At 37.5% G+C, this 17,149-nt stretch overlaps 1 protein-coding gene across 2 annotated transcripts in view; it reads left to right on the top strand.

Moving 5' to 3' along the window:
* Positions 1 to 17,149, top strand: part of HPRT1 (hypoxanthine phosphoribosyltransferase 1) — a 43,285-nt gene that overhangs the window by 3,293 nt on the left and 22,843 nt on the right. For both annotated transcript variants that reach the window (XM_035288167.3, XM_035288166.3), the window contains exons 2-3: positions 7,869 to 7,975; positions 9,750 to 9,933. In XM_035288167.3, the coding sequence (XP_035144058.2) occupies positions 7,869 to 7,975; positions 9,750 to 9,933 (291 nt within the window). The remainder of the gene's footprint in view (positions 1 to 7,868; positions 7,976 to 9,749; positions 9,934 to 17,149) is intronic.

A 17,149-nucleotide genomic window follows, 5' to 3' on the forward strand; every position in this document is an offset into this window, starting at 1 on the left:
ATGGATTGACATCAGTCTGTAGGTATAAACCAGAATTATTCTTTGCAACCACCAAGAAATAGAGCAGTTCAGTTCAGGGGTTTGTTTCTGTGAATTTAGCACTGTGACCTGCACACTACAAGTCTATCTTGTTTTCTATCCATTGTTTGTATCTGGGTATTGCAAAAGGTGGGGAAAAGACCAACCAGTTCAGCAGAGAAGAGGTGCCTTGGAGTTTTGTTTTCATTTTCTGCAGTTCATTAGATAGTAACTAGGCCATGTCATTGTAATCCTCTGTAGTAAAGGTATGTTGACGTTGTACTTAATGGAAGTGAGTCTAAAAATAAGCTATGTGAATTCAGAGAGGTACAACAATAGATAAACCACATTTTATTTAGTTATCTAGTAATTAATAGCTTTTCCAAACTTCTGGAATGGGCAGAAATTGCTAGGTGGCATATTTTTACCCTTTATATTCAGATACATTAAAATTCTCAAAAATAACCCTCAAAACAGTATACCCCTCTGCCTTTCTGTAATTTTGTATTGTGTGGGTTTGATAAAATTTATGTGTCAATCATTGCCATTAATAGCAATATTGAGCTTCAATTCTTATTTTCCTGCCAGTGGCGGCCAAATTACTAACATTTATAATAATTTTCTATTACTAAGATAATTTGCTACTAATTCAATCACATACTTCAAATTATTATGGAACTGCCATCTTCAGCATTGTGCTTCTGATAATTGATAGGTATAATTTTTTTTGTCCAGAATGAACATGCTTATCCTTCCACTGTACACACTAATAAAAGGAAAAATTGTAGTATTGGGTAAATTCATGTCCTTACACATATAGTAATTATGAGCCTACTTCCCTAGAATGGGTAATAATTTATCCCTATCTGGGTTGAATAGTCAAGAATGCTATTTTGAATTCTTAGAACAGCTCAGAAGGTAAGGCAAGCAAGTGATATATGTAGTTTATTTTTGAAACTGCTGTGAAATTGGAAGATGAATCTATTATTAGCGTAAATTATTTTTGCATTTAGGAATATTACATCAGTAACTCATTATTTTTGTTTTGTTTTGTTTTGTGAGACACAGTTTCGCTCTTGTTGCCCAGGCTGGAGTGCAATGGGGTGATCTCGGCTCACCACAACCTCTGCCTCCTGAGTTCAAGCGATTCTCCTGCTTCAACCTCCCAATAATTTCAGTTTTATGTTATTCTGAGTTAACACAAATTATCCAAGGAGATGGTGGATCATCTGCTTTGAGATTTTTTTTTTTTGAGAATTTTGATGTATCTGAATATAAAAGGTAAAAATATGCTACCTAGCAATTTCTGCCCATTCCAGAAGTTTGGAAAAGCTTTTGATTACTAGATAACTAAATAAAATGTGGCTTATCTATTGTTATACCTCTCTGAATTCACATAGCTTATTTTTAGACTCATTTCCATTAAGTCTTGTTTAGACCCATAAACGTTATCTTTTTTTTTTTTTCCTGAGGCAAAGTCTCCCTCTGTCACCCAGGCTGGAGTGCAGTGGCACAATCTCGGCTCACTGTAACCTCTGCCTCCCAGGTTCAAGCAATTCTCCTGTCTCAGCCTCCCTAGTAGCTGGGATTACAGGCCTGTGCCACCACTCCTGGCTAATTTTGGTTTTTTTTTGTATTTTTAGTAGAGACAGGGTTTCACCATTTTGGCCAGGCTGGTCTTGAACTCTTGACCTCGAGTGATTCACTCACCTCAGCCTCCCAAAGTGCTGGGATTACAGGCGTGAGCCACTGTACCCAGCCATCTTTTTTTTTTTTAAATAGCAGTTTGACACTCTTCACAGTTATTCATGTACATGTCACACCATCTACTACATTGTAAGTTCTATAGGGTAGCTGTATCAAATTTATCTAACTCTATCCAGTATTCATGACATAGTATTCACTAAACATTTGCATGTTAGTGATAAGGATGCAGGTTCTTAATGCTAGAGCATTTAAGAATTAGTATTTGATCATTATGAATTAAGAGGACTTAGACTTTTTGTTAAATGTCAAGTTGGGAAAAGTTGTCATTTAAATGAATTGCCTCTTATTTAACTTTGTATGATGATATATTTTGTTTTTATTTTGTAAAAAATTATTTTTTTCTTTTTAGAGACAGGGTCTTGCTATGTTGCCCAGGCTGGTCTCGAACTCCTGACCTCAAGCAGTCCTGCCTTGGCCTCCCAAATGCTGGGATTACAGGCATGAGCCACCTTGCTCGGCCTTGTATTACAATACAGTTCGAGTATCCACAAGTAGACATAGTAGTATAATGAACCTGCATGTACCCATTACCAAGTTCTGACAACTATCAATAGCCAATTATGCATTTCTTAAATTAGACCCCCCAAATATACCCAAAAATATATATGGCAAATTGTAACAAAGTTGCGAATTCATGCCTAAAGTGTCTCAAGTGATGCAAGTTTTAGGAATTTTTTAATGCCTTTTGGGAAGAGTTATATTGACAATTTTTTTATACTTGAAGTAAACCATAAATCTTTCAAGAAAATAAAATGTAGGATGCAATAAAACAAAACAACTCTTTGACATAAATGTGATATGTAAATCTGTTTCCATTGGAAATCAATTTGTTGACAGATAGAATTCCTATTTTAGAATACATCTCAGCTGATCTGTCTGTATTCTTAGACTGCATATCTGGGATGAACTCTGTAGGGTCATGGCCCTACAGGGTCGTGGGCTGTCCCCTATCGCTGTGCTGAGGTGCAGGATCCGAGAAATAAAGAGACAGGACACAGAAGGACAAAGAAAGCACAGCTGGGCTCAGGGGGGCCATGCCACTTATAAGTGGAGATAGGTGAGGCCCTGAACGTCCAGAAGCATCTGTATTTATTGGGTATAGGTTAGGGGTCAGGGTAGTGAGTGAGGTCATCTTTAAGGATAGTGATAGGGTCATGAAGAATAAACAGGGGGTTCATCCCCATTAGGTCACCTAGGCTAGGAGGTAGGCAGTGAGCAGCAAGAGGTCCACCCCCATTAGGTCACTGAGACAAGGAGGTGAGCTGTACACAGTGAGGGGTCCACCCCCATTAGATCACTGAGGCAAGGAGATAGGCTGTGCTCAGTGAAGAGGGTGCAGTGTGCAATATTTCTTATCCAGGGGCAGGCTACTTCTAAGAAATTCTATAGGAGGATGCTCTGAGCAACTACAGAGCTGACAAGGTCTACAGCCACCTGCTGGCAGCTTCCAGTGATTGCTATAGGAGGATGCTTTTGAGCCAGCACGTAACAAGAGCTGATAAATTTCGCAGTCACCAAGGCACGATTATACTGGAGGGGTTTTAAGCCCTCGGATGCTTGCAGCATTGCCGGTCTGAGGGCAGCCTTCCACAAGAACTGGACAAGGTCCTACAACTCCTTTATCAGGAGGAGTGGCTCTTGCCCCAAGCCTGCCATACAGCGGGTATCTTTACGATACTGAACGCTGCCGCCTGGGCCATGGATTCTTGTCCTGGTATAACTGTTTTTCCCTTAAATCATGCTCTGCACCATATCTGTTCTAGACATTCCTCTGACTATGAACTGTTTATTCCTTAATTCATGCTCTGTACCGTGTCTGCTCTAGGCATTCCTCTGACTATGAACTAAGATATAATTTTATATATATATATATGGAAATAAGTGAGTAGTAAGATATTCTTCAGGCACACATTCTATAAACTCTAATACGTGATTATATATAAAGTATTATATAAAAGGAAATAACTGAGTAGTAACACTGTAAGATACTCTTCAGGCACTAATGGTACCAGGAATCTGCTTAGCTCTCCTTCCTTGGTGCCTAGATGGGGGGTTACCCACAAACTCTGGGCAGAATTCACATTGGCTTCATTTGAAATAAATGAGACTTCAAATTCTTAGTCCATCTGCAGAACCTGTAGCCAGGCACTGAACCATTTTGACCCAGTAGTCGTTACAAGTGTATATTTCAAGAAGTTCTGGCTGGGCTAGTTTGTGCTTGTGGCAGATGCAGTGAGAACTGGGAGGAAGTTGGTGAGTAAGCTTCAAGGAAGAAGTCATTTTTAGTACTCTGGATCTTCTTGATTTTAAGGCACTACAAAATGGTGCCTTTTCATTCTCGTCAAGTGGTTGAATATGTTGCAATCCCCAAGTCTCTCTAACTGTTCCTGTCAATCCAGCCACTGGATTGTTAACTAATCCATATTAGATGGGGTTAATATATATTCTGATATATTCTGCTGAGCCTGAAATGAATATATATAGTATCATTTTAATAATATCTAGCAAGGTTTGTATTTTCCCAAAACTTGAATTGAATTTCAGTTCATAAAATTTATCAAAGTAATATTTGTTGTAAAATATTTTTTGGAATGCTCACATAGGTAATACGCAAATGTCCCATTTCCATTCTTTTTATAGTAAATATGTTCTGATATGATGTGAAGGTTTAGCAGATACATCAGCACTTAAGCCTAGAGGATCTGGCATAATCTTTTCCCCAAGAATAGAAATTTTTTCTGTCTATGAAAGTAGTACATGTTTGTTTAAAAACAAATCAATATTGACTTCTGCCCACTGTATAGCACTACACCCCCACTTGGCCATGACCAGGAGCATATCCTGGTCCACCTACCTGAAAATGTTTGTTGCCAGCCTCCTGGCCACGTACACAGGGGCTGAAGTCGTCCCACAGGTATTGCAGGCCAACCTGAGCTTTGGGGACTGGAAGAGACACAACACAAACCTCAAATTTCTCAGCATTGGAAGCCTCAAAATACAACTGAGTTCTGTAAATAAGATTTTAAATTTTAAATACGTATTTTTAGATGTATTAAAAGAGAAGCTGCTTGTCCTTAAGCACCTAATTCAACGCTAATTGAAAGAGGAGATGTTCAATAGGTACTAACTGATATATTGAGGTTTAATTATGGTTTGACCAATATTTCTTGGAAACTGCCAAAGCTTTTATCATCAGCTTCCTGAATATGATTTGAAAGGTAATTTAGTCTTGAATATCATATGGGCTAGAATATTTAATTCTTTCTGGTGTATTTCTTCAAATAGACTGAATATATTGGTGAATGGGCATTATAAATTAATAAAAATGACATTGAAAATGAAGAAAAAACAAATATTAAAGTATAGAAAGTGGCCAGGCATGATGGTTCATACCTGTAATCCCAGCACTTTGGGAGGCTGAGGTGGGAGGATCACTTGATCCCAGGAGTTCGAGACCAGCCTGGGCAACAGAGCAAGAGTCTGTCTCTCAAAAAAAAAGAGAATAAAAATTTAAATTGAAAAAAGAGTTTAAAAAAAGTGTCAAGTTCTCGATTCTTAACATTATTTGGTATATTTCTGTATACTCACCCTTACTCCCTCCCTCCCTTTCCAATCTTTTTATCTTTTTGTATTCTGATTTTTTTGTTTGTACGTTTTGCTTTAATGTATCCTTTAAAAATTTCCCATATGCTTTATATGTATGTATAAAAACGCATGCTGCCAAAGGTAATTTATAAGACCACTGAATTTTTTTTAAAGTGACTTATTCATTAAAGAAAATTTAGAATATATACCAATGTAATAAATAACTAAATAAACTTGCTGTAACTCTTCTTTTAAAGATAATTGCTTTTATGATTTTGTTGTTTTTTTCTGTATATAGGTACATATATAGTATTTATAAAGCTGTAATCATAGTATATTTTAGCATCACAGATACGTATCAGTCTTATTAAATGTTTTGTATGCCAGGGGCTAGACATACCAAGACAACCAATATGTGGTTCTACTTAAATAATATTAGAGTATCTTTTATGATGGCACTTCATGAGTTAACTATAACAATCTTAGACTTCTAAGAGTTTGGGTTTTCAAAAGATCACTTAGCTTTTTTGGTGATTTTTTTCCCCCTACTGTGAGATGAGAGAGGCTGTTTGGATTTTGGACTGGCAGGGGGTGAGGAAACAGCAGTTTTTCTTTTTCTTTTTTGAGACAGGATATTGCTGTGTCACCCAAGCTGTAGTACAGTGGTGTGATTTCAGCTCACTGCAACCTCCACCTCCCGGGCTCAGGTCATCCTCCTGCCTCGGCCTCCCCAGTAACTGGGACTGCAGACACATGCCACCATGCCTGCCTAATTTTTTTATTTTTAGTAGAGATGGGGTTTCACCATGTTGGCCAGGCTGGTCTCAAACTCCTGACCTTGGTGATCCACCCACCTGGGCCTCCCAAAATGCTGGATTTACAGGCATGAGCCACCACGCTGGCCAGCGGTTTTTCTTGTGTGCTTTTATTTTTGAGATAGGGTCTTGCTCTGTTGCCCACACAGGAGTACAGTGGTATGATCATAGCTCGCTGCAGCCTCAAACTCCTGGTCTTAAGTAATCCTTCTGCCTCAGCCTCCTGAGTAGCTGAGACTACAGATACGCACCACCACGCCCGGCAAATTTTTAAAAAGTTTTTTGGGCCAGGTGCAGTGGCTCACTCCTGTAATCCCAGGAGTTTGGGAGGCTGAGGTGGTCAGATCATGAGGTCAGGAGATCGAGACCATCTAGGCTAACATAGTGAAACCCTGTCTCTACTAAAAATACAAAAAAAATAGCTGAGCATGGTGGCGCACAGCTACTCGGGAGGCTGAAGCAGGAGAATTACTTGAACCCAGGAGGCAGAGATTGCAGTGAGCCAAGATCCCGCCACTGTACTACAGCCTGGGCAACAGTGCTAGACTCTGTCTTTTTTTTTTTTTTTTTTTTTGGTCAGTCTATTGGCTTGATATTGAGAAAGTAACAAGTACTTTTACAAGTCTGGTGTTCTCCCATTTGTTGTTGCTTTCAGCTAAACTAAAAGAGGATGAAATCAAGTTGTCAGATGACAGATGATAAAAAATAATTTTGATAATAGCTCACTATGATTTTTGGCATATAATTAAAAAGGAATTCAAAGAATCAAATGACATTCCTATAATAAAACCTCTTTTTTAAGACTCTGTCTTAAAAAAAAAATGGTTTTTTGTATCGACAGGGTTTTGCTACATTACCCATGCTGGTCTCAAACTCCTGGCCTCAAGCAACCCTCCTGTCTCAGCCTCCCAAAGCACTGGGATTACAAGTGTGAGCCACCACACCATGCCAGTTTTTCCTGTTCAGTGTGATATTTTACCTTGTTAGACTACAGTGTGTTAAAATTTGTTTTACTAAATTTTCAAATATACTCAGAAGTGGAGAAAATAGTATAATGAATCCCCATATGTTCATCACCCATCTTTAGAATATTACTAAATAGTGAGATTTTGCTGCATTTGTTTTAGCTCTTTAAAATTTTTCTTTTTCTCTTTGTGACCTAAAGGAAATTCCGTATCATATCATTTTACTTCCACATTCTTGATTAAGACACATAGTTTTTTTGTTTTTTTGAGACAGAGTCTTGCTCTGTCTCCCAGGCTGGAGTGAAGTGGTGCAATCTTGGCTCACTGCAACCTTCGCCTCCCAGGTTCAAGTGATTCTCCTGCCTCAGCCTCCCGAGTAGCTGGGACTACAGGCACCTGTCATCATACCCAGCTAATTTTTTGTATTTTTAGTAGAGATGGGGTTTCGCCATGTTGCCCAGGCTGGTCTCAAACTCCTGAGCTCAGGCAGTCTGCCTGCCTCAGCCTCCTAAAGTGCTAGGATTAGAGAGGTGTACCAACATGCCTGGCCTGTTGTTTTCTTACATAATCATTATCATACCTACAAAGTTAACAGTTGCTAATATCATCTTATACCAAAATTTCTCTGATTGACTAAGGTTATTTTTTAACATCTAAATCCAATCAAATGTTTGTATCCTGTAATGCTTTTATTGAGACAGCTATATTTCTTTTTCAGATTAGTGATGATGAACCAGGTTATGACCTTGATTTATTTTGCATACCTAATCATTATGCTGAGGATTTGGAAAGGGTGTTCATTCCTCATGGACTAATTATGGACAGGTTAGTAAAGATCTTAAAATGAAGATTTTTACTTTTTCTTGTATTAATTTCAAATGTCAGCAACTGTTCTGAGTACTTGCTATTTGAACGTAAACTAGGTCAATTTATTAAATAATAGATGCTTTCTATTTTAAAAGTCTTCTTTATCAAAAAAAAAAGAGGAGGTCCTTACTAATTCAGTATAAGTTGTGGTTTAGTGGGAGTCTGTAGGGACTAGAACAAAGTAAACATTGAAGGGAAATGGAAGAAGGAACTCTAGTCAGAGTCTTGCATTTCTCGGCCCTAAACAGGGTAATGGACTGGGGCTCAATCACTTGAAGGCAAGGTCATATTTTTATTATTATGCACATCTAGCTTGAAAATTTTCCACCAAATCAATTACAATGAAAAAACCTTACCTGGTATTGAATGCTTGCCTTGTATGTCTGACCAGTCTGTAGTTTTATTTTAAAATTATAATATCAAAATGTTTGTGTTATAAAACATTCTAACTGTGGAGGCTATAAACAAGAAGACTAAAGTTCTCTCCTTTCAGCCTTCTGTACACATTTCTTCCCAAACACTGGCTGTGCACGTATACTATATGCAAATGTGCATATATACATTTATATTTTAAGATGAGTGTAATTTTAAATTTTATTGGTCACTTTTCATATTAGTGCATCTAGAGCTATCTAATATATTTTAATGGTCGCATAGCATTCCATCTTATGTAGGTATTATAACTGATTTAACCAGTCCACTATTGATAGGCATTATTTTGTTCTTACAGACTGTACTAGAAGAAACATTCTTTTACATGTTTGGTACTTGTTCAGCCTTATTCAAGTGGAAATTCTGGGTCAAGGGGAAAGAGTTTATTGAATATTTTGGTATTGCCAAATTATCCTCCAAGAAGTTGAATCATTTTATACTCCTGATGTTATATGAGAGTCTTTTTCCTCACAATCGCTCTCTCTTTTTTTTTTTTTTTGAGACAGGGTTTCTGTTGCCCAGGTAGGAGTGCAGCAGAGTGATCACAGCTCACTGCTGTCTCAACCTCCTGAGCTCAAGCGATCCTCCCACCTCAACCTCCTAGTAGCTGGGAATAGAGGTGTGCGCCACCACTCCCAGCTAATGTTTTTATATTTTGTAGAAACAGGGTGCACCATGTTACCCAGGCTGGTCTTGAATTCCTGGGCTCAAGCGATCTGGCCCACCTCAGCCTTCCAGAGTGCTGTAATTATAGGCGTGAGCCACTGGCCTAGTCTCGACAATCTCTTTTAATATTATCCAAGAAATTTCATTTAATCAGAACCTGCCAGTTTATAGGTGAAAACATTATCTTGTTTTTATTTGTAATTTTTTTAAATTGCAAATGATATGATATGGTATGCTTGGCTTTTTTGAAGGTATCAAATTTTTTACTTTATGAAATAAGGATATGCTTGCTGGGGGCAAAGGATGTGTTACTTGGAAGATTTTTAAAATATTTTTAATGCATTTTTTGAGACAAGATCTTGCTCTGTTGTCTAGCCTGGAGTCCAGTGGCACAATCACAGTTCACTCCAGCTTCAAGCTCCTGCACTAAAGTGCTTTTCCCACCTTACCTCTCAAGTAGCTGGGACTACAAGGGTGTGCTACCATGCCTGGCTAATTTTTTTTTTTTTTTTTTGCCAGGATTGGGTCTCACTATATTGCCCAGGCTGGTGTGGAAGTTTAATGACTAAGAGGTGTTTGTCATAAAGTTTAATGTTTGAAACTCTCTATTAAATTCCTGATTTCATTTCTTTAGGACTGAACGTCTTGCTCGAGATGTGATGAAGGAGATGGGAGGCCATCACATTGTAGCCCTCTGTGTGCTCAAGGGGGGCTATAAATTCTTTGCTGACCTGCTGGATTACATCAAAGCACTGAATAGAAATAGTGATAGATCCATTCCTATGACTGTAGATTTTATCAGACTGAAGAGCTATTGTGTGAGTATATTTAATGTATGATTCTCTTTAATGGCAGCAGTAGGTTTTTTAATATTTTCTTTGAATTTCTGCAAACCATATTTAGTTCATTTCACTGGTTATAGTGAGATTTTTCTAACGTATTCACTAGTACTTTACATCAAAGCAAATATTGTCTTTTTTAAACTAGTTACCTTGGAGGATATATACTTATTTTACAGGTGTGTGTGTGTGTTTTTTTTGTTTTGTTTTGTTTTTCTTTTATTAAACTCCTTTTAGGAATAGTTCTTGGGACTTGGGATGCTTTTTTCACTATACATACTCACTGATGGCAGATATCCTCTCTTGAGCTAGGTTCGTTTGCAGGGGAGTCATAAGTCCTTTGGAACTAGGTTTGACAAATAAGGTGGGTCAACCCTTGTTTTCTAGAAAGCACATGGAGAGCTAGAGCATTGGTGAATTGAAGAAACCACTTTAAGAAAAGGGGGAGTGCAGGTATACTCAAGACAGTGAGTCATGCCAGAAACCACTGTTGATCCACGGTAACTCTGCCTGTGTCACAGTTGAAATGCATCACAACATTGACACTATGGATGAAACAAAATCAGTGTGATCTTTAACAAGTGACTTTCATCCATAATTTGATCATACAAATGTTTGATTTTTATTACATTAGACTATTGTTTCGTTTCTGATTTTATATTGGGTTGGTATTTCCTTTGAGCTAGTATTTTCCTTTAAATAGGAATTATTCCTACTCTTCAAAGATTAGAACAAATGTCCAATTTTTGCTGTTTCATGAATGAGTCTTGTCTATCTTTGTAGAGACTCACCTTATGTTCACATTTTTATTGAGAATAAGACCACTTACCTACATTTAACTTTCAATCAGCCTCTCCATTAATCATCTATTTGAGCGACCTAAGTTCTTGACCTTTTCCATTTTTATGTCAGTCCTATAGGTGATTGGGCAGCCATTTAAGTATTATAGACATTTCCCCTATCCCATTAAAACCCTTTATGCCCATGCATCATAACATTACTTCCTACTCATAAGCTCCTTTTAACTTGTCAGAGTCTTGCTTGAATTAGAGACTTGTTTAAACACAAAATTTAGATTTTTACTCAAAAAAAAAAGTTATTGATTGATTGATTGATTGATGGTTTACACTAGGACTTCATTCTAGTCAGTATGCTGGCAGTATAGCTGGCCAGCCTTTAATATACTGTAGCTTAAAGTCAAAGCCTGTACTTAGAGTTCATGGTATGATTTATCCTATTGGTCTTCTATATCCTTCTTCCCCATCCCCATCAGTCTTAATCAGTCTTGTTAAGTTATGACTAATCTTTGGGGATTTGTGCAGAATGTTATTTTAAATAAGCAAATATGAGCAAAAAAGTTAGGAGAGTTTAAGATTTTCTTTTAAAAAGCATTTTATAGTTACAAGAGCAATTTTGAGTGAGAAACACTTTGACATTTTATTTCCATTTTCTACTTACAGTTTTTTTCCTATTTGTTTTAGATCTTAGAGGATTATTAAGCTGAATTCCTCAACTGATAAAAAGCCTGACATCTTAAACATAAGCAAAACATATTTTTACGTTAATTTTCACATAGAAAGCAATGTATTTTAGGTGGAATTCTGTGTAGAGATACTATTTATTTAGTATTTATTGACATGCTTATTTTTTAAAAAAGGCTTTACTGGGGTATATTCTATATAGCATAATAATCTCATGTTTTAACTGTACAATTCCAAGCTTTTTGGTATATTTATAGAGCTTTGCAAGGAAGATATACTGTTAAACAGTAGAAATTGAGAAAGCTCTTCTGATAATATATCTTAATTTGGTGATGGCTCACGCCTGTAATCTCAGGGCTTTGGAAGGCCAAGACAGGAAAATCACTTGAGGCCAGGGGTTCTAGAGCAGCCTAGGCAACTCAGTGAAATCCTGTTTCTACAAATAATAAAAACAAAAATATCTGTTGATTTGAAGTAACTTTTTTTTAAAGACAGGGTCTCATTCTGTCACCCAGGCTGGAATGCAGTACTGTGATCACAGCTCACTGCGGCCTTGACCTTCTGGGATCAGGTGATTCTCCCACTTCAACCTCTCAAGTAGCTGGGATTACAGGTGTGCACCACCATGGCTGGCTAATTTTTTTTATGTTTGTAGAAATGGGGTCTTACTATGTTGCCCAGACTGGTCTGGAACTCCTGGGCTCAAGCAGCCTTCCCACCTCAGCCTCTAAAAATGCTGAGGTGACAGGTTTGAGTCACCATGCCCAGCCTGAAGTAACATTTCTATCCTGTTTAGTATAATTCAACAGCTTGTCATGCAAGATATTCACATATGCATATAAAACATTAGGCAGCCTAATTTGGCAAAACTGTAAAATGGAAATTTTAAATTGTTGGCAGCATTAATAACATTGATGTTAGTATAATTTTTACATGCTGCTTGACCAATTTGAAAGAGTGAGTTAAAAGCTGGTTGATCCATACTGATCCTAAATAAATATTCTATGAACTATTAAATGTTTCCAGAATATATAAGGAAGCATTATGATGTCAACACACCTGTTTTTTTTTTTAAATAAGAACTCAATTTTTCTTATTTTAAAAAATGCTTACTAGAAAACATGCAGCTGGGTGTAGTGGCACATGTGTAATTCCAGTGCTTTAGGAGATCAAGGTGGGAGAATCACTTCAGGCCAGGAGTTTGAGTCCAGCCTAGGCAACATAATGAGACCCATTCTCTACACAAAAAGAGATAGTTAGTTGCACATGGTAGCATGCACCTATAGTCCCAGGTACTTGGGAGGCAGAGGTAGGAGTATCCCTTGAGCCCTGGAGTTTGAGACTGCAGGAGTTTGAGACTGAGTGGAATGTAGTACTGTATTCCAGCCTGAGTGACAGAGGGAGACCCTGTCTTTAAAAAAAAAGAAAGAAAACACAACTGTAGAAAATTGTAAAGGATTTAAGTCATTCCAAATATCACTGCCACTTTTTATTTAGAATATTTTAAAGAATTTTCTTTCTCTATACACACACATATGCATACTTTTAATCAGAGTAGCTAGCCAGGATTTTATTTACCTTGTGCCTAGATGGGAAATTATGTGGGGATTCCAAATATCTATTTCATTAAATTAAAGATGCCACTGATTTTAAAACTTAACACTATTTTTTATACTGCCAGGAAAGAAAACACTTGCAGTTATAGTTATAAATTGCCTTCAATTGTAATTTATCAATTTTAGAGCTGTTATTAATAAAATGTGAATGTGCATCTTAGAATAATGAAATATAGTACTGTATATTTGATGACCTTTTCTGTAATATTCAGAAAGTGAAAGTTAAATATGGGCCAATCATGGTGGCTCACACCTGTAATCCCAGTATTTTGGGAAGTCAAGATGGGAGGATGGCTGGAACCCAGGAGTTCAAGACAAGCCTAGGCAACATAGTGAGATGCCGTCTCAAAATATTAAAAATAAGTAAATAAATAAAAAGGTTAAGTATGCAAATGTATTTCTTTTGTTGTGAATTTATTTCAGTTTTATAGTGACTTTTTTTTTGCCACAGGGTCTTGCTCTGTCACCCAGGCTAGAGTGCAGTGGCGCTATCTTGGTTCACTGCAACCTCTGCATGGGCTCAAGCAATCCTTCCACCTCACTCTCCAGAGTAGCCAGGACCACAGGTGTGTGCCACCACACCTGACTGATTTTTGTATTTTTTTGTAGAGACAGGGTTTTGTCATGTTGCCCAGGTTGGTCTCAAACTCCTGGGCTCAAAAATCCAAAAAAAGAAAAAGAAAAAACGAAGCCCCAGGAGGAAAAGTTGATATACAAGTAAATTTTATTGTAAATGTTTTTGTGTAGACCTTAAGCAGAGGGAAAATTAGTCTGCATTATAGTGTATACAGACTAAACGACTGATATTAAAATGAAATTTAAAAAAAATGAACTTATCCTTAGGATTTGCAATCTTAGAGAAAACTTTTTCATTTTTTTTTGAGTTACAAATTATCTTCATTTACATTTGTGAACAGTGAGTCACAGAGGGAGTAAGTAACTTACTCAAGATCATACAAGTCTTTGATTCGAACCCGGTCTTTTAACTCTGCAGAACTCAAAATCACTGTTATTTGGAAAAACTTTTTAACTGATGTGGATCCTCTAATATGGGCTTCCTATTATTAATTCTCTATTAGTCAGAATTTTTACAAGCAGACAGAATTCATTTTGCCAATTACGGGATTTTCCCTCAGTTGCAGTCAAGGTTCATAAAACTATAACTCTTTATCTTTAATTAGAATTTTTTTTTGAGACAGGGTCTTGCTTTATTGCCCAGACTTATGCAGTGGCATAGTCATAGCTCATTGCAGCTTTGAACTCCTGGGCTCAAGGACCCTCCACTTCAGCCTCCCAAGTATCTGGGACTGCAGGTGCATGTCATCACCCCTGACTAATTTAAAAAAAAATTTTGTAGAGATAGGGTCTTGCTGCGTTGCTCAGGCTGGTCTCAAACTCCTGGCCTCAAGCAATCCTTCTGCCTTGGTCTCCCACAGTGGTGAGATTACAGTTGTCAGCCGTTGCAGCTGGCCAAAACTCTGTGTGTGTGTGTGTGTGTGTGTGTGTGTGTGTGTGTGTGTGTGTGTGTGCATTTATATTTATTTATATTTCAAAGGCATCAAAAGAGAAAAGCTATAACTTTCAGTCTTGATCTTGATAGTGACTTGATTAGGCAATCTGTTCAACATCAAAAATGCAAATTAATAGACTTTCTTTGAGCATATTAAAATGCAGAAAATATTGGAGTAGTTTTTTATTTTAAATAAATTGTATTCTGTATATTTAAGGTATACAACATGATGTTATGGGATACGTAAAAGATTAACCATCTATATGTATCAAATTAACATATCCCTCAACTCACATAGTTAACCTTTTTTTGGTGGCAAGAGGAACTTAAAATTTCATTTAGTGTGAATCCCAAATACAGCACAATTTTATTACCTATATTTCTCATGTTGTACATTATATTTCTAGACTTGTTCATCCTACATATCTGCTACTTTGTATCCTCTGAGCTACATCTCCCCATTTTCTCACTTGCCCCCAATTAGTTTCTTAAAGTGTCTCATACACAAGAGGTCAGTAGCTTTCACCTTAAACTTTGTTCTGTATATATTTACTCAATTTCTTTGAGGTATGCTTTTCTCTCCAGAATAGTTAGATGTAGGTATACCACTTTGATGTTGACACTAGTTTACCTTGAACTTATCTTCTGCAAATCTGTCTCTATCTCCATCTCTGTATATCTATCTGTCTTATCTGTCTATCTATCTGTCTCTGTCTGTCTGTCTCTGTCAATTTATCTGTCTGTCTGTCTATCTAAAGCAAATTCATGCTCTTCTATTTATTGAATCAAGACCATAGACAGGGGTGAGGGAAAGAATTTGGCAGGAATGGGGATGCATATTATCTGTGGCATAAGGAAACTTGACAGAACTAGAGTCAAAAGTATACTTTCTAGTTCTTTCCCATGGCTTTCCACTTTGATGTAGTCCTTATCAGGCAACTGAGGTTTTATGTAAGTCACCTGATTCTTAGAACATGAAAATGTTGCATTCAAGTTTGGTCCCTTGAAACCACAAATTTTGTAAAAAAAAAAGAAATAATAATAATAATAAGAAGAAAACTGAATGATTTCCTTATCAAATACATATTGATTATCTGTTATATAGCCATGAGAAGTGGTTCTTTTGAACACATTTATTTTATCAGATCCTAATCCCAAACCAGACATAGAATGGAAACCATGAAGATCGGATTAAATAACTTCTGAATGTTTGAAAATAGTGTACTTAAAAATACCAGATTTTTTTTGAGACAGGCTCTCACTCTATCACCCAGGCAGGAGTGTGATGGTACAATCTTACCTCATTGCAGCCTTGACCTCCCCAGCTCAGGTGATATCCCACTCCAGCCTCCCAAGTAGCTGGGACTACAGGGTGCATGCCACCACACCCAGCTAATTTTTTGTAATTTTTATAGAGACAGGGTTTCACCATGTTGCCCAGGCTGGACTAGAACTCCTGGGCTTAAGTGATCCTCCCACCTCAGCCTCCCAAAGTGCTAGGATTACAGGAATTGAGCCACCATACCTGACTGAAAATACCAGGTTTTTAAGTATCAGCACTACCTTTTCAATCTTTTTTATTATTATGTTGTGCTAAATGGTGTTTTTTCATTTAATTAGAGCAGTGCTATTCAATAGAACTTTCTTTGAGGATGAAAATCTTTTATGTCTCTGCTGTGTGGTATAGAGCCACAAGTGACATGTGGCTTTTGAGCACTTGACACATCTTGTGCAACACAGAAACTGAATTTTTAAGTAACATATATTGCCACATGTGGCTAGTGGCTACTGTATGGGACAGTATAGGACTAGATGATCTCTAAGGGCCCTGCTTCACCAGTGTCATTTTTTAACTGATTAAAAACCTTTTTTTTAAAGCAATATGTTTATTTAAAAGAATTCATAAAATACAAGTAAATAAATACACTTATTGCCTGGGCGTATATCCTTCCATACTTCTTTTTTCTGCATATGTATTTTGGAAATTGGAATATCTGCCATTTTTTATCAGAGATACAATCTACCTCTAAAAATATATGATTCTAACATTCTCATTTTTGTTGGCATTTAATCAGGGTATAGAAAAACAGTAAAAGCACAGAGGATGGTCGAAAGATTATGATATGAAGGGAAAATGTGATTGATTGTGGTAGACTTGGGGCCTACCTGAATGTCGAGAGAATGACTGTTTTCCAATAAGAAAATTCCATTCTAAAGAACGATCCAAGATGGCCGATTGCAAACATCTCGGAATTGCAGCTCTCAGTGAAAGCGCAGAGAACTAGAGGACGCCACACTTTCAGACAAATTCTGGTCGCTCACAGAGCAGAAGATCCCCAGTGGAGGAGTCACACTGGTCGCCAGCACAACTCTTGTGGCTGGAGTTTTGCCGGCACCTCGGCGTGGCAGCTCTCTGAGCAGAGTAAACAGGGCTGGCTCCCCTTCTGACCGAGGTTTGGAGGACCCACGCGGGTCCCCAGCACAACTCCTGAGGCCGGCGCAGCAGCTGTGACAGCACCTTGGCATGGCAGCTCTCGGCGCAGCAGCTCTCGGCGCAGAGTAAACAAGACTGGTTCCCCTTCTGACCG

This window comes from Callithrix jacchus, chromosome X (assembly GCF_049354715.1).
Source record: "Callithrix jacchus isolate 240 chromosome X, calJac240_pri, whole genome shotgun sequence".
Classification (NCBI taxonomy): Eukaryota; Metazoa; Chordata; class Mammalia; order Primates; family Cebidae; genus Callithrix; species Callithrix jacchus.